Consider the following 26,825-nt stretch of genomic DNA (forward strand, 5'->3'; position numbering starts at 1 on the left):
AAAATTATTATTTGACTCGTTGCTCGTTCAAATTTTGTTTGACTTGTACTCGTTAAAAAAATCTTGTCGCTCAATTTGATCCATTGCTCATTAAACTCATCAAAATTTATGATAGGATAATTAGAGTTTATTTTTTGTAGTAGTAAATTAATAATTAATAATTATTCATTAATAATTTAATATTTTTATTGTTTATTTGAAAATTAATATATCAATAAATTAACAATAATTGTTAATTAATAATTTAACATCTTTCTTATTATCTATTTACAAATTAGTAGTTATTATTTAGATTTTTTTAAATGAAATAATCCTTTAAAGTAATTATTAAAAATAAAAAAAATTGACAAATTGCTGGTGAATTTATTGAGTTTGATCAAAACCTAATCGAGTTTTGATCAATTCAAATTTATATAGCTAAACAGCTTATGACGTTAGCCAGTTAACTTGAGTCGAAAACTAATCGAGTTTTGGTCAAGACGTGAGTTGCTTGAGTCGAAAACTAATCGAGTTTTGGTCAAGTAAAATTTAAATAGCTAAACGGCTTACGACTGAGCTGCTTAACACAGCTCTGGTATCAGCCATGATCTTTGATTGGTCATATCAAAGTTCACTTTTTTGTGACCTAAAGAAACAAAATCAAGATCTCCAAACGCTTAAACTTCAAAATGGCAAGCAGAAGAATGCAAGAACCACACAATAGACACAAAAAGCAAGGAAAGAAACAGAAGCCAAACATGCAGATGAATAAACTGCTTCTCAAATCAAAACCAAAATATGCTTACGGTTCTATACATACAAACGGTAATGCTAAGCACTGATATACAGCCATGGTTTTTTTTTTTTTTAAAAAAAAGAGGCATTTTCAGCTTTAGCTTCAATTACCATAAGAAAAAGATAAATCCCATTCCCACCAACTACTTAAACTTGTTACAGCAACGATTTCATGCAAAATTACAACCCCTCGAAACCTTGGGTAATTCTCAGAAACGAATGATGATTTTTGCACGCATGCAAAACAGGGGAAAACACAAGCCCCTCATCACCCATCACAATAACAAAACCTAATCATTTATAGAGAGGAAACAGAGGAAGCACCACTAGAAGCTTATCAATCAGATCATGTGATTGGAGTGAAAGGGTTTCGAGGAGGCTGTGGGATCATGCAATGTTGCTGCGGTTGAGGTTGCGTCCAGTGATGGAACGCCTCTCTTGGCTCCAACCCTTCGAATTGATATCCATGAACTTCTTGCATGCATTCTTTGTCACTGCAATTCTCTTCTACATCCATTTCATCAGTTTCCATAGACTCCGGAATCGGGATTTCCTGCTCCAAATCTCTGCTTTCCACTGAAGGAATCTGTGAAGGAACCCATGGAACCATAGCTAAACATCCTTCGTTTTCCTTCTTGTTCTCTTCGGTTTCGGCTGATTTCGTGTCGGTTGCCCGTAGGAATTGGTCTGCAACAATTCTAGGCCCAAATCAGAACCAGGAAAAAAAATACCGTAAACAGCTAAAAAAAAGGAAACGAAATGATGAGGAAACGTACTCTTGAAGCCGGAGATGTAGTCGGAATGGAGGGAGAAAAAGCGGGTATAAGGAGGAAAAAAACACGAGGGAGGTTCATTAGGATCAAGGAGTGTGTTTGGGTTAAAGAGAACGATGGCTCTTTCGTGATTCTCGGGGAAGGAGTCCTCCTCGATAATCGGAGGCAAATCAGCGTCGAGACGGCGGATCTTGGTGGCCGGCGACGAGAGCGAGAAATCGGAGAAGTCGTCGTTAACCTGGTCGATATCCTTTCGCTTCAACTTCCCAATCAAACCCATTTCTTTTCTTTTTTTCTCTTTCCTGCTTCAACCAATCAATCAAAGAACGTTGCTGTTGTGGAGGGAGAAATCGGTGAGTATAATATCTGAGAAATTTAGAAGAGGGGTGAAGAAATTCTGACAGCCTCTAGAGAATTCCAGAAAGGAACTGCAGAAATCAGTGGTGCCTTCTTATGGATATTTTTTTAATATAAAAATGTTTAAATTATGTCTCTCAAATGTATAAAGAATTTTTTATTAAAAATAAGTGATTAATTTTTTTTTATTATTCTTTTAAATATTTATCTTTAAAAAATTTAAATAATATATATCACATCAATATTTTTAAAAAATATTAAAAAATTAATTTAGAGTATAATTTAAATATTTTTTATATTAGTTTTTTTTTTAGAAAAAGTAGAACCTGAGTTCCCGTTTTTAGCCTTAGAAAATGAAATATTTCGCTGGTACAAAATTTTTATCAGTTTAAGATCAATATCTATTTAAAAGAAATTACTTAATTAATCAGTAACATATATTTTATAAAACAACTATTTGAATCCAAAAATTATGTACGAATGCAATCATATCTATTTATTGATGTGATTAAATCTATTTATATCTATCTTTGACTGAAGTTTTTTTTTAGATTTTTAATCTTTATTTATATGAGACTTATGTGATCTTAAGTTGCTAGTTTGTTTCAATCAGAGACAAAACTAAAATTAAATATTGACAGGTGATAAAATATTAAACTATTTAAGAAAAATAGAAAGACTTATTAAGTATTTAAACTCGAAATTCAGCATGAACCAAGTGACCTTAGTGATTAAGAGATTGTTGTTATCTTTGAGGTCCCAAGTTTAAGCACGTATGCAGGGGTATGAGCGTTTATTGTCAAATAGTTGAAAGTCTTTGTACAAATGTTTCATTGTATTCATCCTAAATTTAAAAAAAAAACTCAAAAGATAACTTCTAATTTGTTTAATATTTAAACTTACAATGACTTAAATTGTAATTAGATAAAAATTTTGAGAACACAGACTTATCATTTTCTAGTTTGATCCATACTTGATTAAATATTTAATAATTTTATATTTTTTTAAATTTAAATATTTATTTTTAAATTAATTAAAATACTATTAAATCAAAATTATATTGAATATATAAATTTTAACAGAATTTAGGGCCCTCTTGGGCCCTAAGGGAGCTTCGTCCCCGGTTTTAATGATTATAAGAAATTTTTCTAATTTATGATTAATTTATGATTGTGATTTTAAATATTTATTATAATTCAAAATATTTTTTATTTTAAATAAAATCTATTGCTTCTATAAAAATAAAAAATATTTTTTACAACAAATATGGCTTACAGATTATTATCAATAGCTACAATTAACTTAGAATCATAATATTTTCAAAAAAAAAATTAGAATCATAATATGTCAATAATTTATAACTCATATATTTAAATTATGTTAAAAAAGAATAAATAAATTGAATTTTATTAATTTAATTGAATTTATAATTAATTTAAATTACTTTATAATTTAAAATAAATATTTTATATTTAAAATTTTGATTATAATATGATTTTTAAAAATTTATCACTTGATATTTAAAAATTCTAAAATACAAATTATTTATTAGAGCAAATATGAAACCTTAAAACAAGTTACTATGAAAAAATTAAAAAACTAAATTAACTGAATTGAGGAGATTCAAATAAATTTAAAAATTAAACCAACCAACCATCAATTAGTTGGTCTAGTAGGATGAGACACTAGATTTTTTAAACAAGGTTAGGAGTTCGAATCCTAATGTTTGTGTATAGAGCAAACTGGATTAAAAGGGTTATCCCATAATGAGTATATGCAAAACCCGATTTGGATTCCGAATGGAGTAAACTATGTCGGAAGGGTCGCCCTTGTCTCTGCAATACCCGATCCGGACTAATCGATCGATCAATAGATCGGATACTGATTGTTATAAAAAACTATTTTTTTAATATTCCAGCCAGTAAAATTTCCATAAAGAAAACAGTTAAAATGTCAAGCAAATGATTGGTTCTAACATTTTTACCTCAAACTTTTATGTAAATATCATTTTCACTATTTACCGTGACGACTCCATGTGCACAAACCTTAACCTATATAAAATAAAACCACCTTCAATTAACAAGAGCTGTTATTTTACCAGGATTATACATATGCTGTACAGTTCTGAGAATAATTTTATTCAATAGCCTTGGTTTGATGCATAGATTTTATGCAATATGAGCATGCTGTTTTCATACATATACTAACCCTTAATTTATTTAGTCTCAAGCATTGCCTAGAAAAAATATTGATCTGGAAATTTTAAGCATTTTCATCTGGTGAAAGCAGCAGAACAATTGAAGAATAACTGAGCATAGAGCATGTTTTTTGATGGCAATCTCTCTCTCCGGGACTTCGTCCGATATGAGATCGAATGGTGCAGGCTTACTCGTGTCGACCAACGGCTCCGATCGAGAATCGAAAAAACGAGCAGAACAACAGAAGGGATTGTGCATGTAGATTGAGAGGTTTCTCAACTACATATAAAAAAATATGCAGCACACAGAACCATACTAGTTGATCTCATCAAAAGGATATTGAGGCCGGATATTTATTGCACTAATATATGGAAGAAGTTCATTCCAATAAGCAAGAAGAGTTGTGCTACACTGCAACTTAAGGCATATATCACGCAGATAAAACGGCTTGAAACTTGGGGTTTTGGTAGACGGTGAACCGACTGATGTTCGATAATGTTCCCTAAATATTTGAATTATCAAGCAACTCACTATATGTTGCTATGCATTCTAACCATCTTTAATCCAAATGTAAGAGCTGAGAAGATAATGTTCATGTAGAATATGGCCTAGAAAAATGAAGCAATCAAATTGCAGTTCTAACTGGTTATATTTCTACATGTTTTCTTTCATTAAAACTGACTCATGCAGATTAACAGGTTCTATACCGTGTGTGGCTCCAAAATGAAGTAACCTAATTCCAGTCAAAATAGTTTATTCCAATCAAATTGCAGTTCTAGAGCTTGTTGTGTCTTACACTGGATCGTTTATTCCTTATCCTCACAAATAAGCTCAGACACCAGTGAGTAAAAGTGCAAAGTTGCAAATATGATATGAAGGTCTGATAAGAAAGTACCGATGTGAATGCCACGAAACAGCTTGTGTCGGACCATTCTGGCTTTCCAGGAGTATGACCACGCCACTGCAACCTCTCTGCTGTCGGGAAGTCACATAAGCCGAGTGACTCCCATTCACTGCTTGATTTCAGCACAATCAAATGATCAAAATGCAGACAAGGGCGGGCTCACTCACTCAGAAAAGGTTCTCACCGGCGGAATTCGGTCATGAGACAGACGAATCTGAAAAGATCTGATGAAGAGTCTTCCTCTTTTATCCCACCAAAAGCAGTAAATCTGTATCACAACACTAATTAACAAAACCAAAAACAAGGTTCAACGTAAATTTAGACTCGATGAGAGTATAGAGGATCACAGAATTATCATGGCAGTATGAGTTGTTGTTTCCCTCTTGTGTGACCATATTCATCACCCATGCAAATCACTGGGACACCCTGGTTAAATGAATATCATAGTTCGTAAAAATTATGAAGCCTCACTCACAAGCAACACAAGTAAAAAAAGTAAGCAAATCATGTTAAGGACTAGAAGTAGCCAACTTAGAAACAGTTTAATTTTCTTTCATTATAGCGTCTACTTCTGACATAAACACAAGTAATTGTATTCCAACACAACAGAGCAATCCAACGTGCATAACAATGATTTAGCCTTACTTGTGACAAGATATGCTCCATAAATGCCTAATAACTATTGAAGATTCTCTGACATGAGGAATTTTTAAAATGAGGATTTATTATTTGAATGTCATAAAGTTTCTTTTCGTATAAATATAAAGCATAGGAAAACTTCTATAAGAAAGACAATAAGACCATAGCTATCCACTTGATTGGTGACCTGCTAGTGTGTTCTAGAGGCAGATCATAGATGACAAACCTGATAAAAGTTTGGACTCCCACAAAGGCATTCAACAAAAGCTCCAGAAAACCCCTCTGTGCCCTTTATAAACTGTCGCACAATGTCACGATACTGAAATGGAAAGGAATAGGCAAACAAATACAGAACCATTTCCATAATATAAAATATAGATGCATCTAGAAATGTCAGTTGGATTTTCCTAGCTCAACCAGGAACTACAGTGCATCCGAACGATAGGAAAACAGAAGCTTCAACGTGGAAAAATAAAACTAGAGTTGACCAAGATTTTAAGTTAGCTTAAATTTTCATTTCAGTAACTTTGGGTCCCGAGTAACAAGTGAAGTGTAATATCTGAAAATTAAGTACCGGCTATGGTTTAAGTTCATGCACTGGACTACTACAAAGTGCATCATTCTACACAGAGACAAGGTAATCTTTCTTGGATATATGATGTGTGCAAGGGTAACAAAGATTACCTCTGCAAAATTATTTTTGTATCTTCGAATTTTGAATCTGCAAGCACCATTCATGTATCTTCTCTCAACCAAACCCTTTTTGCTATATAATCAGGTGGCAGTTCATCAGTAAATCTTTTGAAAAGTAAAGTGACTCAGCATAGCCGGTAATTGACTTGTTCTGTCTTGTTCTGCTAGCAAAGGTAATCTTGTCTCAGTCAAATATGATCAACTAAACCAATAGCCCTTCATGCACCTCATATTTGACTTGTTCTGCTAGCAAAGGTAATCTTTCTTGGATATATGATGTGTGCAAGGGAGAGATCTCAGGAAAGATTTATTTTGTATTTTACGGATTTTAAACGTGTATGAGGCTCTTCATCCTTTTAGTGCAAATGTGAAAACTCAACAATCTGAGTGTCAATAGGTGATTGTTTCGAGCTTCCTTGCAGGTTTGCCATCTAAATTTGATGCTGCTGGAACACAAACTCTTTCCAATTTAGGGATTTCCTCCTATGAAGTCGTCACTCGATGTTATGTGTTCAGGGGTTCTCGTCTCCAAATTCTCGAGGTGGTAGGGATGGTGGTGGCTGTGGATTCAGTTGGAGTGGCAGTCATGGAAAAACAATAATAATAATAAAATCTAATCAAATCATCTCGATCAATGGAGGATTGCTGAGAGGGGTTCCAGTTGTTATCAAGTCGTCTTCTAAAGAATTTCCATATACATTAACCGAATCCCAGAGACTGTCAGCATAGGACTAATAAAATCATATCAGAGAAGAAAGGCAACACAAATAGAAGGAGATGTGTACTAGATGTTTGTTTAGATTAACCTGCTGCTCCTGGTCATAATGGAAGCAAGATCAAAGCCAAAGCCAAAGCCATCAAAGCAAAATCTTCCGGGAACAACTATGTCCAAAAGTTAAAACCAGCGTGAGGAAGTAGCACGCAATAAGTAGCATGGAATAAAAAAAGATTGGCATCTACCTCAAGCAGTCTAATATAAATTGGCGCACCACAGGGAGAGTACGATAATAGTACAACATGTGTCTTTGTGTGTTATACATGATAAAGTCTTGGGACAGCTATACCTTCGGTGCTAACATGTAATAGACACAGTTATCGACACCTCTAAATTGACAACATGGGACCTTTCTCATTGCCTTCTGCTGTGTCGTTGAAAACGACATCCATGATAACCTACTCAAACAAACTCAATGAGAAAAAAACTAAATATTTTATCAAATGATATTTCTTATTGAGATTAGAATCTGCTCCGCTCTGACTTTAATTCCACGTTTATGTGCTTCTTTAACAAGTTATTTGAATTCGTTTATTGCACCACGACCACAGTCACTAATACCAGAAGATGAATACCGTATCATGGGAGAGAAGTAATTGATTGTTGAATATCCCCAAAAGTTCAACCTTGAAAAGAAGGTATTGAGGTGTAACTATGACAAGTTGCCAAAATGAAATTTTTAGTTAGACAGTATGTAGCCAACGTACAAGTTTCAAACAGTTCAACCAATGCAAAAGAAATTGGCAACTTTAATAAACCCAGTGTCTTATGAATGTCTCTTCGCTATTAAATCTCATAAATCAACCCTACAATTATGTCTTTGAATGCAGGCACCAGGCAGGATACTCTAGTCTAGTGACAATTTGCACTGGGTCCTTGCTCATTTTGTCCAATTTTCCCTTCTTCATGCTTTGTTCTAAAATAAAGGCGTGCTTGGATGATGCAAGAGAGAACTGTAGCCAAGAAACATTCATAGGACAATGAATTTATGGGTTTCATAGAACCAGTAGCTAAGAGAATATCAAATTTGACATTCTTCCGAGCATTGTCAAATACAACATCAAATGGTTCAGCAAATTTGATGGTCTTCAATCATCTGGGCAATTTTGAGGAAATAAAAAGGTTGTCATGATTAATTAGTCATGATAATAAAGCCATTTTTCAAAATCATTCACTAGTTAATTAAATCTGGCATGGTAACTGAAAATAGCCCTAAATCAAAGGTTGAAATTTCATACTTATAGTCACCCAAGACAGAATTGTAGCTATAGTATTCCAACTCATTGAATTCATGACATGGCATTAACTATGCGTTCTACTTCAAGTTCCTGCAAACCAAATTAACAGATAATTAATAACCAAAGCAAATAATAATTTTTATCATTTCATCCCATTTCATAATGGCATAACCTAAGCAGGTTGAAACAGCAACACAAAATCTGAAGTTTAAAGTGTACAGAAGTTAGTAGTTAACCTTACACCATTTAAGAACAAGCAATTCATATATCTGTTCTTAGTAAACTGAAATTGGCACAAACTCTTTAACAAAAACATATGGTTCTAGAAAATTGCTCCTGGTAAATAGAATGCTTCCTAACCATATTCTCCCGAAATGAGAGGTGGCCAAGTTCAAAAACCAATATTAATTGTAAAGATCAACACTTTAACATCAGAACCCTACTGATTCCTTGACTTGTAGTGACAAAAAAACCAAATCTATAGCTTAAGTATGAAGTTTACCAGATTCAAAAGTTTCAAGTCCAAAAATCATTTAGAGATGACTATTTTTGCACAGCCAAGGTTCTGCCAAAGCTTCACTTTGAAGTAAATTAGTGTCATTTGTTTATAATTCCTGTCGTAACCGTGTTTCGGTTGAACTCGGAATTGGGCTTCGACTTGAAAAATGTGGATTGGAGTCGCCACCGATCATTTATTTAAAAATAAATGGGTTGATCGGATACCCTATTTCTTACCTGATCTGCGTCTTTCCAAAGATGTGTCGGGTTCGGGAGTCGGTTACGGTTAAGGAATGATTAGCACCTTGAACCGTCCTTTCGGTACTACGCACTTTCCAGTTGTCTTTGATTAAGAAAATTGCATTTTAAATTAAAAGGTAAAATAGCGATCCAAAACTTACCTTTGACGGATTTAAATCATGCCTTTTAAAGAAAATCAGAAAATGTTAGATGAAAAGTAAGGAATAAATGAATAAAATAAATAAACCCAAGCAAGAAGGAAGATAGAATTAGTAAAAAAAAAGCGAAGATAAATAAATAAATAAGATAATAAATTAATAAAATAAAAACAAACACATAATCAATAAATTAATAAAACAAATTAGAAAAACTAAGCGAAAGTAAAAAAAAATATAAATACAAATACAGAAAAAATGGATAGAATAAAATAAAAAAATAGTAATAAAATATGAAAGACTAAAAATGATAATATATATAACTATTAAGTAATAATAATAATAAATAGGAAAAAAACGCCACTCCACCGAAAATAGAAAAAGGGATACGAATTTAAAAAAAAAAGGATACAGATTTGAAAAAAGGATAAAGGTTTGGTCAGCTAAAAGAGGGGGTAGGGCCTAAAGGAGTGATAATTCAAAATGTTAGGTTATATATATAATATAATATGTATATAATAATAATAAGATATGGTTTTTTAATACAAAGCAAATGAAAATGATAAAACGTGTATACATATAATATTAGAGAAAACAATAAAAATATATGTATATATATAGTTAAAATAAAATAGAACTAGAAAAGCTAATGATTTAAAAAGTTTATATATATATTAACGTATATAAAAAGAATAGAAATATAAATAAAAGAAAATAATAATAATATAAATAAATAAAATATTAAGAAAAATATACATATAAATAAAATAAAACAAATAGATGAAACAATAACAATTAAAACTTAAATACATGTGACTGAATTGAATGAAAAACAGAAGTGTGTATCGATTTTAGGAGAAATTGGGGGCGATAATAGAAGAACTAAAGAACGGAGGACCAAAACTGTGGTTTACCCTATTTAAACGAAAACACGTGGGTCGTATGGCGTTGGGTCGGGTCAGTTGGCTCTACGGGTTGGTTAAATGGGAATTATAAAAGTTAATTAATTTTTTTTAGAAGGCTTCATTTCTTCTTCTCTCTCGCGAAGAGCTTCTCCGTCCCTTTGAAAACACTCTCAAGTGTTCATCAACCAGATGAACAACGGCTGTGGATTCCAGAATTCGGCCGCCTTGTCTTGTCGGCGCCGCCGTCCACCGGAAGTGGAAAGGAAAAAGTTTCCATTTTTCTAAAAGATCTCCCCCCCATGTTCTGAAAATCCAGGTGGGTTCCTTTTTTTAAAATCGCCTCGGGGAGCCGTGGATCTAAGGGAGAAGATCTTGGCTTACCCCCTATTTTCATAAGCCAAGAACCCTTTTCTGGGTTTTATTCGAATCAAAATCAGTGGAATAACTATGCATGCAAGACGAAAAAAGAAAGGTATGATTTTTGTACCCTTTTATTTCTTCACAAAATGATTACAAAATGCTTGTGTTTACTTCGAATGGCTCCTGATCTCTCTCGATGTTCCCGTGTGAAAGCTGTGTAATTGTCTATCTGTCTCTCATATGATTTTGTGGGTAATCTCCCTCTGTAAACCCCTCCCCTTATCGTGAGAATTACATGTTTATTTATAATCAAAAAAACTACACTTAGAATCCTATTTTAACTAGAATCCTAATTCTTGTTGTCTTCTCTTGTGATTTGTTATTGCTTTATGCGTGACGTTGGTGAGGTTGAGGAATTCACGGTGCTGAGTAAACCGGATGAGGGAAACGTGGGTGGCGAGGACTCGTGAGGCAAGGATTACGGCGCTAAAGAGGGAAGCTGCTAGGGTTTCTGGAAACCCTAGCTCCAGTTGGGTTGCGTGCGTGGGTTTGGGCTGGTGTAGGCTTGTTGTTGTATTCGGGCACCATTTGGGCCTGAAAAGAAAAAAATGTAAATAAATGTATTAGATATAAATGGATATATAATATAATTTATAATATAAATCTATATTATATAATATAATGACGTTTGAATGACGAAATTTAGTGTCTTCAGCTGCCCCTCTTTGCTCATTATCGTGTAACGAAAATAGAGCAAAGATTAAAAGACATAAATTTCGTCCCTATCGAATATCCTCTGTCGTAGAGTTGAAATTCGATGTTGAAACTGGTTTTTAAAACACGAGATGACTCCCTCGTCGTGAGGTTGAGTTAAAACTGGAAAATTCTGAGCCTGAATCCTTCGTCGTGAAGTTGAAATCGAACTCGTGAAGTTGAAATCGAACTCAGAGTTCTGGAGGTAGCTCATGGATCGTCTTCTAGCCAAAGATACTTCGTTGTGAAGCTGAAATTGGGAAATTGTTTATTGACAACCAGCGGTCCCTTCGACGTGAAGTTGAACTTGCGTTGTCTGGAGTCCAATATCCTTCGTTGTGAAGTTGAAATTGGCTCTGAAATTGAGAAGTTGACAGTCAGCGGTCCCTTCGTCGTGAAGTTGAACTTGTACTGTCTTGAGTCCAATATCCTTCGTTGTGAAGTTGAAATTGGGAAATTGTTTATTGACAACCAGCGGTCCCTTCGTCGTGAAGTTGAACTTGCGTTGTCTGGAGTCCAATATCCTTCGTTGTGAAGTTGAAATTGGCTCTGAAATTGTTTAGTTGACAGTCAGCGGTCCCTTCGTCGTGAAGTTGAACTTGTACTGTCTTGAGTCCAATATCCTTCGTTGTGAAGTTGAAATTGGGAAATTGTTTATTGACAACCAGCAGTCCCTTCGTCGTGAAGTTGAACTTGCATTGTCTGGAGTCCAATATCCTTCATTGTGAAGTTGAAATTGGGAAATTGTTTATTGACAACCAGCGGTCCCTTTGTCGTAAAGTTGAACTTGCGTTGTCTGGAGTCCAATATCCTTCGTTGTGAAGTTGAAATTGGCTCTGAAATTGTTTATTGACAACCAGCGGTCCCTTCGTCGTGAAGTTGAACTTGCGTTGTCTTGAGTCCAATATCCTTCGTTGTGAAGTTGAAATTGGGAAATTATTGGTTGACAACCAGCGGTCCCTTCGTCGTGAAGTTGAACTTGCGTTGTCTGGAGTCCAATATCCTTCATTGTGAAGTTGAAATTGGCTCTGAAATTGTTTATTGACAACCAGCGGTCTCTTCGTCGTGAAGTTGAACTTGCGTTGTCTGGAGTCCAATATCCTTCATTATGAAGTTGAAATTGGCTCTGGGTAAAACCTGCAAAGATATGCATATATGTGATGTTATGGATGTCATGCTCTTAGGTATGCCTAAAATGCATATGCAACATATGTTATTCTGGGCTCTGGAGAGAAATCTCGATCTCCGGTGGACTGTCGTTGTTGACTCTTGGTTTTGAAATCTGATCTTGAATTCTTCAAATGTTTAAAACTGATGTGCACACTCTATTTTTTTGATTTGGGAGATGCTCATCAACCATCTCAAGTATTTGTATGAGCCTTGATCGGTTTTTGAGTACCTGTACTTTTCAACAAATCTTTGTACAGTAATATGCGATTATCTTTTGCAAAAGTAAATAAAACATTAGGTTTAAATCCAATTCAAGATGCACAAAAGGAATTGATTTTGAGGAAAGATTGCCTTTATTCATAAGGGAGAAGAAGAATAAATAATACATGACGAACATTCTAGAAAATGAATACATGGTGAGGTGTAACTGAATGTCTCAGATCTCGATAATGTAGGTACTTCTGAGCTGAAAAGCCGTTTGGTGACCTTGAATGCAGCCTTTGCCAAAGGATCTTTGAAAATGTGACAACGTTCAGGAGAGTGCAACATTTCTCTGATTTATTGAGTTTGCAGAAGATTCATGTGCCGGGGATGTTTCCACTGTTAATATCCAAATTGCCCTTTTCGGGTTTTCAACTAGGACCCATCCTTGGTTGCAAGACGCCCTTTGCGGGTTTTCATCTTGAACCCACCTTATTTTCCTTCATTTCGTTTGTTTTTCTATTTTTTTTTCAATTTAGAGCGCCCTTTCGGGTTTTCACCCTAAACATTTTTCTTTTTTTTTTCTTTTTTTTTTCTACTTAGGACGCCCTCTCGGGTTTTCATCCTAAGCGAAATATTTTTTGACTGCGTCCGTGTTGATGGGATGTGGCAGTTCCGGTCCGTCCATTTCAGTTAGGACGAGGGCTCCTCCGGAGAAAGCCTTCTTCACGACATAAGGTCCTTCCCAATTTGGCGTCCATTTTCCTCGGAAATCCTTCTGGACTGGCCAAATTCTTTTTAGCACCAGATCTCCCTCGCAGAATATTCTTGGGCGCACCTTTTTGTCATGTGCTCGGATCATTCGTTTCTGATAAATTTGACCATGATGAATTGCTTTCAGTCTTTTTTCATCTATCAGATTAAGCTGATCATATCTGGATTGTGCCCACTCTGCATCATCCAGTTTAACTTCTGACAAGACCCTGAGAGACGGAATCTCGACTTCAATGGGTAGCACTGCTTCCATTCCATAGGCTAACGAAAATGGAGTTGCCCCAGTCGAAGTTCGTACCGAGGTTCGATAAGCGAACAAAGCAAAAGGCAACTTCTCATGCCAGTCTTTGTAAGTTTCAGTCGTTTTCTCCACTATCTTCTTAATGTTTTTGTTTGCTGCTTCTACTGCTCCATTCATCTTTGGTCTGTAAGTAGTGGAATTGTGATGTTTTATGTTGAACTGTTCGCAAGCAGCACTCATCATCTTGTTGTTCAAGTTTGTTGCGTTATCGGTGATAATCCTTTCAGGTAGACCATACCGACATATAATTTCTTTCTTCAGAAACTTGCAAATAGTGGATTGAGTGACACTGGTATATGACGCAGCCTCTACCCATTTCGTGAAATAGTCAATTGCTACGAGAATGAAACGGTGACCATTCGAAGCCTTCGGATGGATTTGCCCGATAACGTCCATGCCCCACACAGAGAAAGGCCATGGTGACGTTATTACATGAAGCGGATGGGGTGGAACATTTATCTTGTCTCCATAAATATGACATTTATGACATCTCCTAGCATAGTTGATGCAATCGCTTTCCAGCGAGGACCAAAAATATCCGCATATCATTATTTGTCTTGACATCATATGCCCATTTGCATGTGCTCCACAAACTTCATCATGTACTTATTCCACTATCATTTTTGCCTCTTCAGCATCGACGCACCTTAACAGAACTTGGTTATGGCTTTTCTTATATAAAACCTTTCCGTCAAGGACGTATCCAGCTGCCAACCTTCTAAGGGTTCTTTTATCGGTTTCGGTGGCTTTTTCTGGATAACTCCGATGCTTGATATACTGCAGAATGTCGTCGTACCAAGGCTTAGTGTCTTTCGCTTCTTCAATTTGGTAACAATAAGCTGGGTACTCATATGACTGCATGTTAATTGGCATCATTTCAGACTCCCCACCAGCCCTGAATGCGGCTGCCAATGTAGCTAAAGCGTCAGCCATCTGATTTTCTTCTCTAGGTACGTAGTGGAAGGTGACTTCGTCGAGCTCTTCGAGTAGATCCAGCACTAGTCTCCGGTATTCTAACAGTTTTATATCCTTAGTTTCCCATTCTCCTCAGAGCTGATAGATTACTAAAGCTGAGTCACCATACACCCGCAAAGTCTTTATATTTTGCCCCAATGCAGCCCGAATTCCCAAGACGCATGCTTCATATTCAGCCATGTTATTGGTGCAATCAAAGTTTAGTCTGCTGGTAAATGGGTAATGACTCCCTTCCGGAGAGATCAGGATTACCCCGATGCCATGTCCTAATGCATTTGATGCTCCATCGAAATGCATTTTCCAGGAGCTGTCTGTTGAAGTATCTGCTTCTTCTAAAGATATGGCCATTAAGTCTTCGTCTAGGAAATCAAAGTCCAGCGGCTCATAGCTCCCATCAGTTCTGCTTGCCAAAAAATCGGATATGGCACTGCCTTTTACCGCTTTTTGGCTCACATATTCGATGTCGAATTCAGACAATAGAATCTGCCATCGGGCTAACCTTCCGGATAGAGCAGGTATACCTATCATGTATTTTAATGGATCTAACTTGGAAATCAGCCAAGTAGTGTGATACAGCATGTATTGCCGGAGTCTTTTTGTAGCCCAGACCAGAGCACAACAAACCTTCTCAATAGGAGGATATCGGATCTCGCCATCGGTGAACTTCTTGCTTAGATAATAGATGGCTCTTTCCTTCTTCCCGGACTCGTCATGTTGGCCCAGGACACACCCCATGGAGTTCTCGAATATGGAGAGATACAGGAACAGAGGTTTGCCTGGGATAGGGGACATCAGGATAAGAGTGTGAGATAAGTACTCTTTTACCTTCTCGAATGCAATCTGACAGTTTTCATCCCATGCCCCAGGGCTATTTTTTCGAAGAAGGCTAAAGATTGGATCACACTTGTCGGTTAACTGAGATATAAACCGAGCTATGTAATTCAATCTTCCTAAAAAACCTCGGACCTCCTTTTGTGTTTGTGGTGGAGGTAGACTCTGGATAGCCTTGACTTTATCAGGATCAACCTCAATGCCTTTTCTGCTGACTACAAAGCCTAATAGCTTCCCGGATGTCACCCCGAAGGTGCACTTGCTAGGGTTCAGCCGTAACTGAAATTTTCTCAATCTCTGGAAGAGCTTTCTCAAATTCTCGACATGTTCATTCTCAGTCTGTGCCTTGACAATCATGTCGTCGATATAAACCTCGATTTCTTTGTGCATCAAGTCGTGGAACAGGGTCACCATAGCTCTCTGATATGTTGCCCCAGTATTCTTTAATCCGAAAGGCATCACTTTGTAACAGAAAGTTCACCATATCTTCAGGATGCATCTTGATCTGATTGTACCCCGAAAATCCGTCCATGAATGAAAAGTAGGCGTTCCCGGCTGTATTGTCCACCAGAGTGTCTATGTGTGGCAGAGGAAAGTTGTCATTGGGACTTGCCTTGTTAAGGTCCCGGTAATCAACACACATGCGTGCCTTCCCGTCCTTCTTCGGCACAGGCACTATGTTGGCCACCCACTCCGGGTATTTGGCTACTTGGAGAAAACCGGCATCAAATTGCTTCTTGACTTCTTCCTTGATCTTAAGAAGCATTTCTGGCCGCATTCTTCTCAGTTTTTGCTGCACAGGTTTGAATTCTGGTTTGATTGGCAGTTTGTGAACTACCATATCTGTGTCTAGTCCCGGCATGTCTTGATACGACCAAGCGAACACATCTCCGTACTCCTGAAGTAAGACTATCAGGTTTTTTCTTGCTTTAGTCGAAAGAGTTGTGCCGATTTTAACCTCCTTTCGATCTTCCTCAGTGCCCAAATTTAAGATTTCGATCGCCTCCTCATGTGGCAGTATTTGCTTTTCTTCTTTTTCTATCATTCTCAACAATTCGGTAGGCAAGTTGTACTCCTCTTGATTATCGCATTCATCAAATTCCCCAAGACAAATGGTTGATTCAAAATCCACCTCTGGATCAGGATCATCAGTGCCCACATTATCGTTATCTGGGAACCTGAAAGGCGGAAGATATGCATGTGTGAGAGGATAATATCCCACACGGAACGGTCAAGAACTAACTTTGAGAGTAACTGGAAATGAAGTACTGGAATGAAGGAGATAGAGAATGAATTCAAAAATAAAAGAAAAGTTTGTTTGCCATGGAAAAGAAAAATGCATCTTTTATTAAACTTAAACCAAATGTTTATTTACCCTTACAAAAGATCACCTATTGCCCCGGGTATAGGCAAATAGGGATAGTTCGAATATTACTCTGAAAGATTCTTGTAAACCACAGGTAGTTCTTCCACCGACCAACTGCTAGGTACAAACCCATGTGGCAGAGGGCATATCCTGGATCTATCTCCGTTGTCAACATCTTCTGTGGTCACGACATTAACGTTCAGATCTTCCAGAGCCGTTTCTAACTCGGATATGGTGGTCTCAAACACATAACCACCTGACTTGAATGTTTTGAAGAGCGGCGGGAATGTCATAGGCTTCCATTGGAGTTCGTTTCCAGTCAATCTGGCCAACCTTCTCTCCCGGTTCTTTTGGATATCCTTTCTCTTTTCATGATAACTGGGCTGAAAACCGAGCCCAAATTGGTCTAATTTTGGGATAGGACGGACATGATTGATCATTCCTTGCAAATATTTCCCAAAACCTCTCCCGGTTCTGGCGCCTCGGCCTAGGGTTTGCTTGATCTCCATCCTTGTGCATTTGGAGAGTCGAGGTCTTGGGATTCTCTTTCCTTTCGCCACGAATGTGGCATTCACAAACTCCAAGGAGCGGAACGAACATTCTACCGCTTCCTCGTCTACTTCGATGTATGGAGCCTCTGTGGTCACGCTTGCCACGATATCTTCCTCAGCGTTGATAATTACTAAGGCTCCGTCAATAACAAATTTAACCTTTTGGTGCAACGTGGAGGGTATTGCACCTGCTTGATGAATCCATGGCCTTCCCAAAAGACAGCTATAGGACGGCATGATATCCATCACAAGGAACTCAACATCATAGGTGGCTGGTCCAATGGTCAATGGTACCTCGATCTTTCCGATTACCTCTCTTTTGGTCCCATCAAATGCTCGGACCACATTCTGACAAGCTCTTATATGAGAGGTATCTATTGGTAGCCTCTTCAATGTAATTGAAGGCATCACGTTCAGGGCCGAACCATTATCGATTAAGACACTTGGTAAAGCGTGCCCCATACAGTAGGTAGTAATGTGTAACGCCTTTGTTCGGCCTCTTCCTCCGGATGGAATCTCATCATCTGAAAACGAGATGAGATTATCAGCTTGAATATTGTTCACCAGTCGATCCATCTTGCTGACTGGTATGTCTTGTGGTACGAATGTTTGATTAAGGACATTCAACAGCGCTTCTCGGTGTGCTTCCGAGCTTAAAAATAGTGCTAGCATTGAAGTACGTGTAGGTAAGTTGTGGAGCTGTTCTACAATGTTGTACTCGCTGTGCTTCAAGATCTTGAGAAACTCTTTAGCTTCTTCCTTCTTTATAGGTTCATTGACAACTAGCACATCCTCTTTGAACGGCTCAAGTGGTCTTTGCCTCACTTTACTATTACCCCCTCCGGAAGTACTCACCTGACACTCGTACTTCCATGGCACTTGCCGATTGTCCTTATATTGAAAAGGCCGAGGTGCTGAGATTACCACCTTGGCTGGTGTTGTTACTGTCATGCTTGCCTTAGGGGTAATTATCAAAGGACTACCCCTACCAAATCCCCTGTCTGATGATTCTCCAGTGGCACAAACATCTGCTTCCAAGGACTCTTGAATTTCTTCATAAAACTCCAGCTCCTTTCGATCCATCATGAGCTGGACTAACAATCTGAACTCTGGGCAATCTTGCACTTTATGCCCTTCTTTGTTGTGGTAACAACAATGGTTATCATCTTCATTTTCTGTCGTATCTGGATATGGTGCAAGAAATCCTGCCTTTACCATTTGGCTCCATACCCAAGCCAAAGGAGATTTAATTTCCGAAACACTTGATTTAATTCTCCTTCCCCCTTCAGTAGTAATGGCATTGATTCCTGTCTCCTGATGATTGGGCAAGGGATTCTGGGCGACGTTTGGTGCTTCGGAGTTGAAAGTGATCCAATTCTTGTTTCTCATTCGTTGCACAAGTCTCTTGAATGCGAGATAACTTTCAATCGAATGCCCCTGCACACCGCCATGGTATTCGCAGTGAGCGCTCTCGTCATACCATTTCGGGTAAGGGGGATTTATTGGATTCATATGATAAGGCGACACTGCATGAGTATCGAAGAGCTGTTGGTATAATTCTTTATACGTCATGGGAATGGGGTCAAACTGCTCCCTTTCCCTTTCTCTTCTTGGTTCTCTCAGGTTCTGTCTAGAAGTACCGGATGGTACAACTGCTGTGGAATTTGAGCTTGAGATCGTAACCCCCTTGCTGACACTGTAGGTGTTTACATTGTTGATCTCTCGCTCTTTGTTCTTCATGGGAGGTTTTTTACTGGAGTCTCCTCCCTCAATCTTTCCTTGTTTAATGGCCAACTCGATCATTTCACCGGCCATGACTAAATCTGAGAAACTTCCCGACGTGATTGCTACCAAGTGCCCGAAGTAAGGTGCCTTCAAGGTCTGTACAAACAGCTTTCTTGTTTCCTTTTCATCCAAGGGTGGATGAACTTGCACAGATAAATCCCTCCATCTCTGTGCGTACTGTCGGAAACTCTCATTGTGTTTCTTCTCTAGGCTTTGTAACATGACCCGGTCTGGTCTCATATCGTTGATATTCTTATACTGCTCCAAGAAAGACTTGGCTAAGTCTTTCCACGTCTTGATATGAGTTCGGCTAAGCTGGTTGTACCACCGAATAGCTGAACCGGACAGGCTCTCCTGAAAACAATGGATCAGGAGTTGGTCATTCCCGCCATATCCTGTCATCTTTCGACAGAACATAGTGATATGGGTTGAAGGGCAACTGTTCCCGTCGAACTTCTCAAACTCAGGAACTTTAAACTTTGGTGGAAGCACCAAGTCTGGAACTAGGCTCAGCTCCATTGCATCCACTCCATAATAATCATGGTCTCCCTGGACCATCTTTATTTGATCTTCTAATATTTTTATCTTTTCTTCCATATTTTTGGCTTTATCTTCCTCATCAAAGTCTGGGACATGATAATCATCCGGATGATCATCAGGGATGATTGTAGAAGTTTGTATTTTCACAGCAGGTGCAACTTTCACTTTGGTAACGAATGAGTCCCCGGGTAGTACTGCTTTCCCTTTAGTAGCAGATGCGTCCTCGGGTAATATTCCGGGTGAGATAACCACTTGCGGGGTTGGTGGTATGGCCACCCCCTCGGAAGAGATGCCCCCTGATGCACTAGCTTGCTGTAGACCCGAAAACTTGGCTACGATTTGGTCGACCAAGGACTCCTGATTTTTCTTGATGGACTCAAGAGTACTTTCACTGTTCTGAGCCATCTTATCTTCTAGTTCCTTTTGAAGTCTTGCCATGTGCTCTTCGATCTTCTCCATTCTGGCTTCCATTTGTCTCTTTTTTGCTCGAGTATTGTGCGGGTGATGTGTATCTGATGCTTGTGGTGGTAAGCTCGGTGTTTGAGACATGTTCTGTTAGTTAATACGAATGTAAAAACATGGAAAAAATATAAAATAAACAGACATGAAATATAAAATGCAAGAAATGCAATGCATGATGTATGTAATTGGAGGCATTGATCCAGAAAAGTGTTCATTATTATAAATAACCCTTGTTCAGACAAAAATGTCTTATCTTTTAAGAGACATAAAAACAGATTAAAGGTACATTCGGACTAAATCCTCTAGACCCCAAACAGCTTCCAGTAGGTTAACAAGTCTTCTGCCTTCATCTGTCACTGGTTGAATGCCTTGTCGAACCACACCAGCTTTCCTTGCTAGGCCGTGAAGATGACGGGCTGCTTTTTGCACTTGATCCAGGAAATCTCGGATGGTTGCGTCTCGGGCCCTCACCCTTCGCTGTGCTTGTTCCCAACGGAAACGCCATTGTAATCTTCCGTCGAAGGGCACCATCTGAAGCTCGTTTGCTTGCCTCTTGAACCCATCTACAATAGCTTCTAACTCAGCTATTGTCTTGCCATCTTTCTCATGTTGTTTTTCTAAGTCAGCTACCCGAACTGTCAAGCGTTGGTTCTGATATTGACTATCTGCCAAGCGTCTTTGGGCAGTCTTCATCTGTTCCTTCCAAGCTTTCTCATCAGGCCCCTCAAACTTCCTTTTCAGGCTATGAGCTTCGTCTTTCCAGTATTCAGAGGTTACCTTCAATTTGGCGTTATCCTTGACCTTATCTTGATACCCTTTTCTCAAGTCTTCGAACTCAAAACAGACTCTTTTCTGTTCTCTTTCCAGTTTATTTGCCCGGTCTTTCTGAGAGTCAGCATCTAGCTTCCACTGATAGCGCTCGGCTTCAAGTTCCTTTATCCTTTGCTTCAGCTCACTATTCACTGCTTCAAACTCGGTCTTGGCTATCTCGAGTTCAGAAGGGACATGCCTGAGATGTTCTTCCATGGTTCGGGTGTCATCACAGTCTGGCACAGGGATGTTGTCATTCTTTCTCAATCTTCGCCACTCCACATAATCCGAAGTGAGCATGCTTCTGGCAGCTACAACATCCATCCGGAATACTTTCCTCCACGAATCGGCTGCTTCTTTGATCATCTTCTTATAGCTGTCGCCGTGATACTCAAACTCTGACCTAGCCAACCCGCATGTTGCTGGGACAAACTGGCGTGCTCCATACTGTCTAAGTGCTAATAACGGAGCATACCCGACTGCTCCCCAAAGTCCAAGTAAGGTCACAGTGTCAGAGTCACCACATCGGAAAAGAACGTCACTGAGAAATAGCCAGGGGGCTCTCCAGACAATATCCCAGTCCTGAAGATGCGTAAAGACCTTCATCCATTTTTCCTTCGAGGCGCCTTCATGCCATTTTAAGGTGATAAATTCACCTAGAGGTGAATAGGTGGTGCTGAAACGGCGGTAGGCAACCCCGTTAGTCCTCCAGAAGTGGCTGTGAATCCAGACCTGAAGGAACTGAATGCACCCGGTAAATCTTCCTCCGCCAGTTCTTTGGCAATGGTTGAGAGATCGAAAGGTCTCGGCCAAGATGGCTGGTGATGGGTTAACTCGTTTAGAAAGTTGCTCAAATAGTTCCACCACGGCAGCGTCAATGCACCCCAAAGCTTTCGGAAAGATGATCAAACCGTACAGACCCAGTGCAAAAAGGTCTATAGTCTTCCACTCATCAGGGTGGTTTTTCATTAGTTGCTTTATGTGGATCTATTCAATTCCTTCTCCACTGCCTCTACGCTGGGTCCGATCGATTACCCATTTCTCATCTACTCCTGCAACTTTGGCCAGTGCATTCTTGAAGGGCTGGTTTTTGATGTGTTTAATGTAGGCTCGCTCAAGCTTGATGCTTTCACAATGCAGCAGTGTAGTGTATTCTTCGATGGTGGGCACCATGTCCTCTTGGTTAAAAGTGAAGCAACTATATCCCGGGTTCCAGAATTGAACCATGGCTCTGATTAAGGGCTCATCAGTCTTAACATGAAGCAATAGTGCAATGTCACCGTACCGTTGGCTGAACTTCTGTCTCCGATCATTCTTCCAACTATCCCAGATATCTCGAAGCTCTTGTACATTGTTCTGTTTTAGGCTGATAGGGGTGTAGCGAACCAACTCTGACACATAGCTTCCTTGAAGATTGTCTCCCTTTTCACTTTGAGTCTTCTCGGACCATAGTCGTGCCTCAGCGTTTTCAATCTCTTGTATTACAACACCTTTGTCCATGAATTCAGAATATTTGAGTTTTAATAAACACCTTTTTAGGGATCAATGGCCTCTTGTTATGATGCAAATGCTAAAAACAAACACAAAGGCAAAAAGGTTAGTAAAATAGAAATAAATAAAAATAAATAAAAAATAAATGGTAAAGGAAAAAACATAAGGACACAAAAAAAAGGTTAGGAAAGAAATGTCCTAGGTTTTGGAATGTGGTTTTGGGGTAGGCTCTATTTATTCAAAGTCTCCCGGTTTAGGTTCTAAAAACGGTACTCGAGTTCTCCTTGCTGGCGCCCCCTTGGACCGACCAGACCCTTAGTCCGAAACCCATCACAGGCTTGTGTGGACTAAGTTAAACTCGAGAGGACACATTCCCTTATGCCCATACGGAGAATAAATTCACACGAAGGCATAAGGTATATGAATCCCGAATGCTACTTGCTAGGCCCATACGGTGAATAAATTCACACGAAGGCGTCGCTTTCACCCCCACTTAAAACGGGTTCGGAGCTCGGGTTTAGAGCCTTAGATGAAAAATGTTTGGAAAGCTGAAATCATTAGAAAACGGTCAGTCCAACTATTTACTCGAAAAAATATAATCAAAAATAAGTAATAAGGATCGAAATATTACCTTAAAATTTAAACTTACCCTTTTCGTTAAAAAGACAACTGGAAATTACCTTAGCCTGACTCACTTACCTGTGTCTCCAGTGGAGTCGCCAAGCTGTCGTAACCGTCTTTCGGTTGAACTTGGAATTGGGCTTCGACTTGAAAAATGTGGATTGGAGTCGCCACCGATCATTTATTTAAAAATAAATGGGTTGATCGGATACCCTATTTCTTACCTAATCTGCGTCTTTCCAAAGATGTGTCGGGTTCGGGAGTCGGTTACGGTTAAGGAATGATTAGCACCCTTGAACCGTCCTTTCGGTACTACGCACTTTCTAGTTGTCTTTGATTAAGAAAATTGCATTTTAAATTAAAAGGTAAAATAGCGATCCAAAACTTACCTTTGACGGATTTAAATCATGCCTTTTAAAGAAAATCAGAAAATGTTAGATGAAATGTAAGGAATAAATGAATAAAATAAATAAACCCAAGCAAGAAGGAAGATAGAATTAGTAAAAAAAAAGCGAAGATAAATAAATAAATAAGATAATAAATTAATAAAATAAAAACAAACACATAATCAATAAATTAATAAAACAAATTAGAAAAACTAAGCGAAAGTAAAAAAAATATAAATACAAATACAGAAAAAAATGGATAGAATAAAATAAAAAAAATAGTAATAAAACGTGTATACATATAATATTAGAGAAAACAATAAAAATATACGTATATATATAGTTAAAATAAAATAGAACTAGAAAAGCTAATGATTTAAAAAGTTTATATATATTAACGTATATAAAAAGAATAGAAATAAAATATAAATAAAAGAAAATAATAATAATATAAATAAATAAAATATTAAGAAAAATATACATATAAATAAAATAAAACAAATAGATGAAACAATAACAATTAAAACTTAAATACATGGGACTGAATTGAATGAAAAACATAAGTGTGTATCGATTTTAGGAGAAATTGGGCGATAATAGAAGAACTAAAGAACGGAGGACCAAAACTGTGGTTTACCCTATTTAAACGAAAACACGTGGGTCGTATGGCGTTGGGTCGGGTCAGTTGGCTCCACGGGTTGGTTAAATGGGAATTATAAAAGTTAATTAATTTTTTTTTAGAAGGCTTCATTTCTTCTTCTCTCTCGCGAAGAGCTTCCCCGTCCCTTTGAAAACACTCTCAAGTGTTCATCAACCAGATGAACAACGGCCGTGGATTCCAGAATTCGGCCGCCTTGTCTTGTCGGCGCCGCCGTCCACCGGAAGTGGAAAGGAAAAAGTTTCCATTTTTCTAAAAGATCTCCCCCCCATGTTCTGAAAATCCAGGTGGGTTCCTTTTTTTAAAATCGCCTCGGGGAGCCGTGGATCTAAGGGAGAAGATCTTGGCTTACCCCCTATTTTCATCAGCCAAGAACCCTTTTCTGGGTTTTATTCGAATCAAAATCAGTGGAATAACTATGCATGCAAGACGAAAAAGAAAGGTATGATTTTTGTACCCTTTTATTTCTTCACAAAATGATTACAAAATGCTTGTGTTTACTTCGAATGGCTCTTGATCTCTCTCGATGTTCCCGTGTGAAAGCTGTGTAATTGTCTATCTGTCTCTCATATGATTTTGTGGGTAATCTCCCTCTGTAAACCCCTCCCCTTATCGTGAGAATTACATGTTTATTTATAATAAAAAAAACTACACTTAGAATCCTATTTTAACTAGAATCCTAATTCTTGTTGTCTTCTCTTGTGATTTGTTATTGCTTTATGCGTGACGTTGGTGAGGTTGAGGAATTCACGGCGCTGAGAAAACCGGATGAGGGAAACGTGGGTGGCGAGGACTCGTGAGGCAAGGATTGCGGCGCTAAAGAGGGAAGCTGCTAGGGTTTCTGGAAACCCTAGCTCCAGCTGGGTTGCGTGCGTGGGTTTGGGCTGGTGTAGGCTTGCTGTTGTATTCGGGCACCATTTGGGCCTGAAAAGAAAAAAATGTAAATAAATGTATTAGATATAAATGGATATATAATATAATTTATAATATAAATCTATATTATATAATATAATGACGTTTGAATGACGAAATTTAGTGTCTTCAATTCCAAAGGGAGACAAACTGCAATTTTGATAAAACTAAACTCAATTATACTATACAAACACAAAACTTCCCTTTTCTCTTTCATGAATAAATTAAATGGTGTTAAACAAGTGACAATCGTCGTAATTGTTAAATAATTAATTCTTTTTCTCGGGTAATTATGCTAAGAACGTAGTGTAGAGAAGAAGGGTGTCGGTCCATAAGGATTCGAAAATTTCTAGTATCAATCTGAATTGATTTTTAACCAAGAAATCTATAAAACAAGAAGATTAAAAAGAGGGGATTTAAAATAATCAAGTAAACTAAATAAAAATAAATAAAACTAAGGTGCAAGCAAATAAGAAAAATAAATTGTAAAGAATTAATTAAGATGAGAGATAGCATCCAGTTTCGTTTTGCCTCAATCAGTCTCGATCACTTAAATAGATTTTACTTTAAATATTTGACGGTTAAAGTCTACAATGCTCAACCCTTGTAACTTGCTATTCTCTGTAGTGAACTAATTTCCAAAGTCAATCCTTGAAATTTAGCCCTTGTTTGAATTAATATTGGCTATCGATATCAACACAATGTTGGTTTGGAACTAGAAAAGCACTCGAATTATAGTGTCTCGATGAGAATTGAATCCGATCTTGATTTCCCTTAGTAGATCACCGCTTCGTTTGTTCTTAGGGAATTGAACTTGCTACAAGCCGATTCTCCTCCCCAACTATAGATCACAATGTCGATCAAGCTAATGTGCACTCTTTTGATTGAAGATATTGAGATGCTTAAAGAAAGGCGATTGCACATCCTTTTATGTCGAAAAACAAGAAAGAATATGAAAATATGAAGCGCTTTTGCAATTCTCACGAGAATAGATCGAGTCTTCGCTCAGCTATCAACTAAAGAAAAGTTTAGCCAAGCATGGTAGAGATCATGCTTGGCGTGTAGAAAGAAAGAATACGGGGAAGAAAAATATTTTTATTAAACTGAAAACATAAAACAAAAGAAAAGCTAGAATCCATTCTACACTGAATTCTAAACTTGTACATCTGTCAAGCTTCACCGTGATGGGTATTTATAGCTTGAGAAAAATTAAAGAAAATGAATTGCTAACTCTTAATTCTAACAAACTAAAAATCCTAATTAATAAATATTAAAAAGCTTAAATAATAATAAACTAAAAAGTTCTATGCAATCTAAATTCCTAATAAAATAATAAAATCTCAAATGTTTAAATTCAATTACAACTTTTAATTCCTAAAGAATTATGATTCGTCTTGCTTTCCTCCTTTGATCTTGTTATTTGGATTATTTCATCAAAATTTGCGCTTGGATCGATCTTTGAATATGAGTTGGTGCTGACTTATCCCAAGAAAATAGGAAAACCTGTTTAATTTACCTTTTAATTGTTGTTTCTTGAAAAATAGAGTCTTGCATAGATTCGAATAAAAACAACCCAAATTAACACTATAAAATGAGACATCACAGATTAATTAATAACAAAATATTAACTAAATAAAATACTCATCAACAAATTACCAAGAGCCCAACTCCATATTTAATAAATCATACCAGAGTAGAGAAAACAAAGAAAAGAACAGAAAAAACAACT

At 37.6% G+C, this 26,825-nt stretch overlaps 1 protein-coding gene and 1 pseudogene across 2 annotated transcripts; both read right to left on the minus strand.

Annotated features, from left to right (window-relative positions):
• Positions 1–740: 740 nt before the first annotated feature.
• LOC120124181 lies at positions 741–12,527 on the minus strand. 2 transcript variants are annotated; one of them, XM_039142907.1, is made up of 4 exons: positions 12,517–12,527; positions 8,884–8,894; positions 1,551–1,859; positions 741–1,461 (listed from the first exon to the last, which is right to left on the minus strand). In XM_039142907.1, exons 3-4 carry the CDS (start codon positions 1,825–1,827, stop codon positions 1,121–1,123), a joined length of 618 nt encoding a protein of 205 aa, XP_038998838.1. In that variant the 5' UTR covers positions 1,828–1,859; positions 8,884–8,894; positions 12,517–12,527; the 3' UTR covers positions 741–1,120. The 2 variants fall into 2 exon arrangements, with proteins under 2 accessions (XP_038998838.1, XP_038998837.1); XM_039142906.1 differs by lacking the exons at positions 8,884–8,894; positions 12,517–12,527 and adding an exon at positions 3,889–3,900 and having other exon boundaries at positions 1,551–1,829.
• On the minus strand, positions 4,130–8,416 carry LOC120124252 (annotated as a pseudogene).
• Positions 12,528–26,825: the final 14,298 nt, after the last annotated feature.

Source organism: Hibiscus syriacus, unplaced genomic scaffold, assembly GCF_006381635.1.
Source record: "Hibiscus syriacus cultivar Baekdansim isolate YM2019G1 unplaced genomic scaffold, ASM638163v2 tig00110415_pilon, whole genome shotgun sequence".
Taxonomy (NCBI): Eukaryota; Viridiplantae; Streptophyta; class Magnoliopsida; order Malvales; family Malvaceae; genus Hibiscus; species Hibiscus syriacus.

Excerpts from the sequence above, each read along its gene's own strand:
- LOC120124181 (XM_039142907.1), bottom strand. The coding sequence starts at position 1,827 with ATGGGTTTGATTGGGAAGTTGAAGCGAAAGGATATCGACCAGGTTAAC. Across the intron at positions 1,462-1,550 it reads CTACATCTCCGGCTTCAAGA|ACCAATTCCTACGGGCAACC; the intron begins GTACGTTTCCTC and ends GAATTGTTGCAG.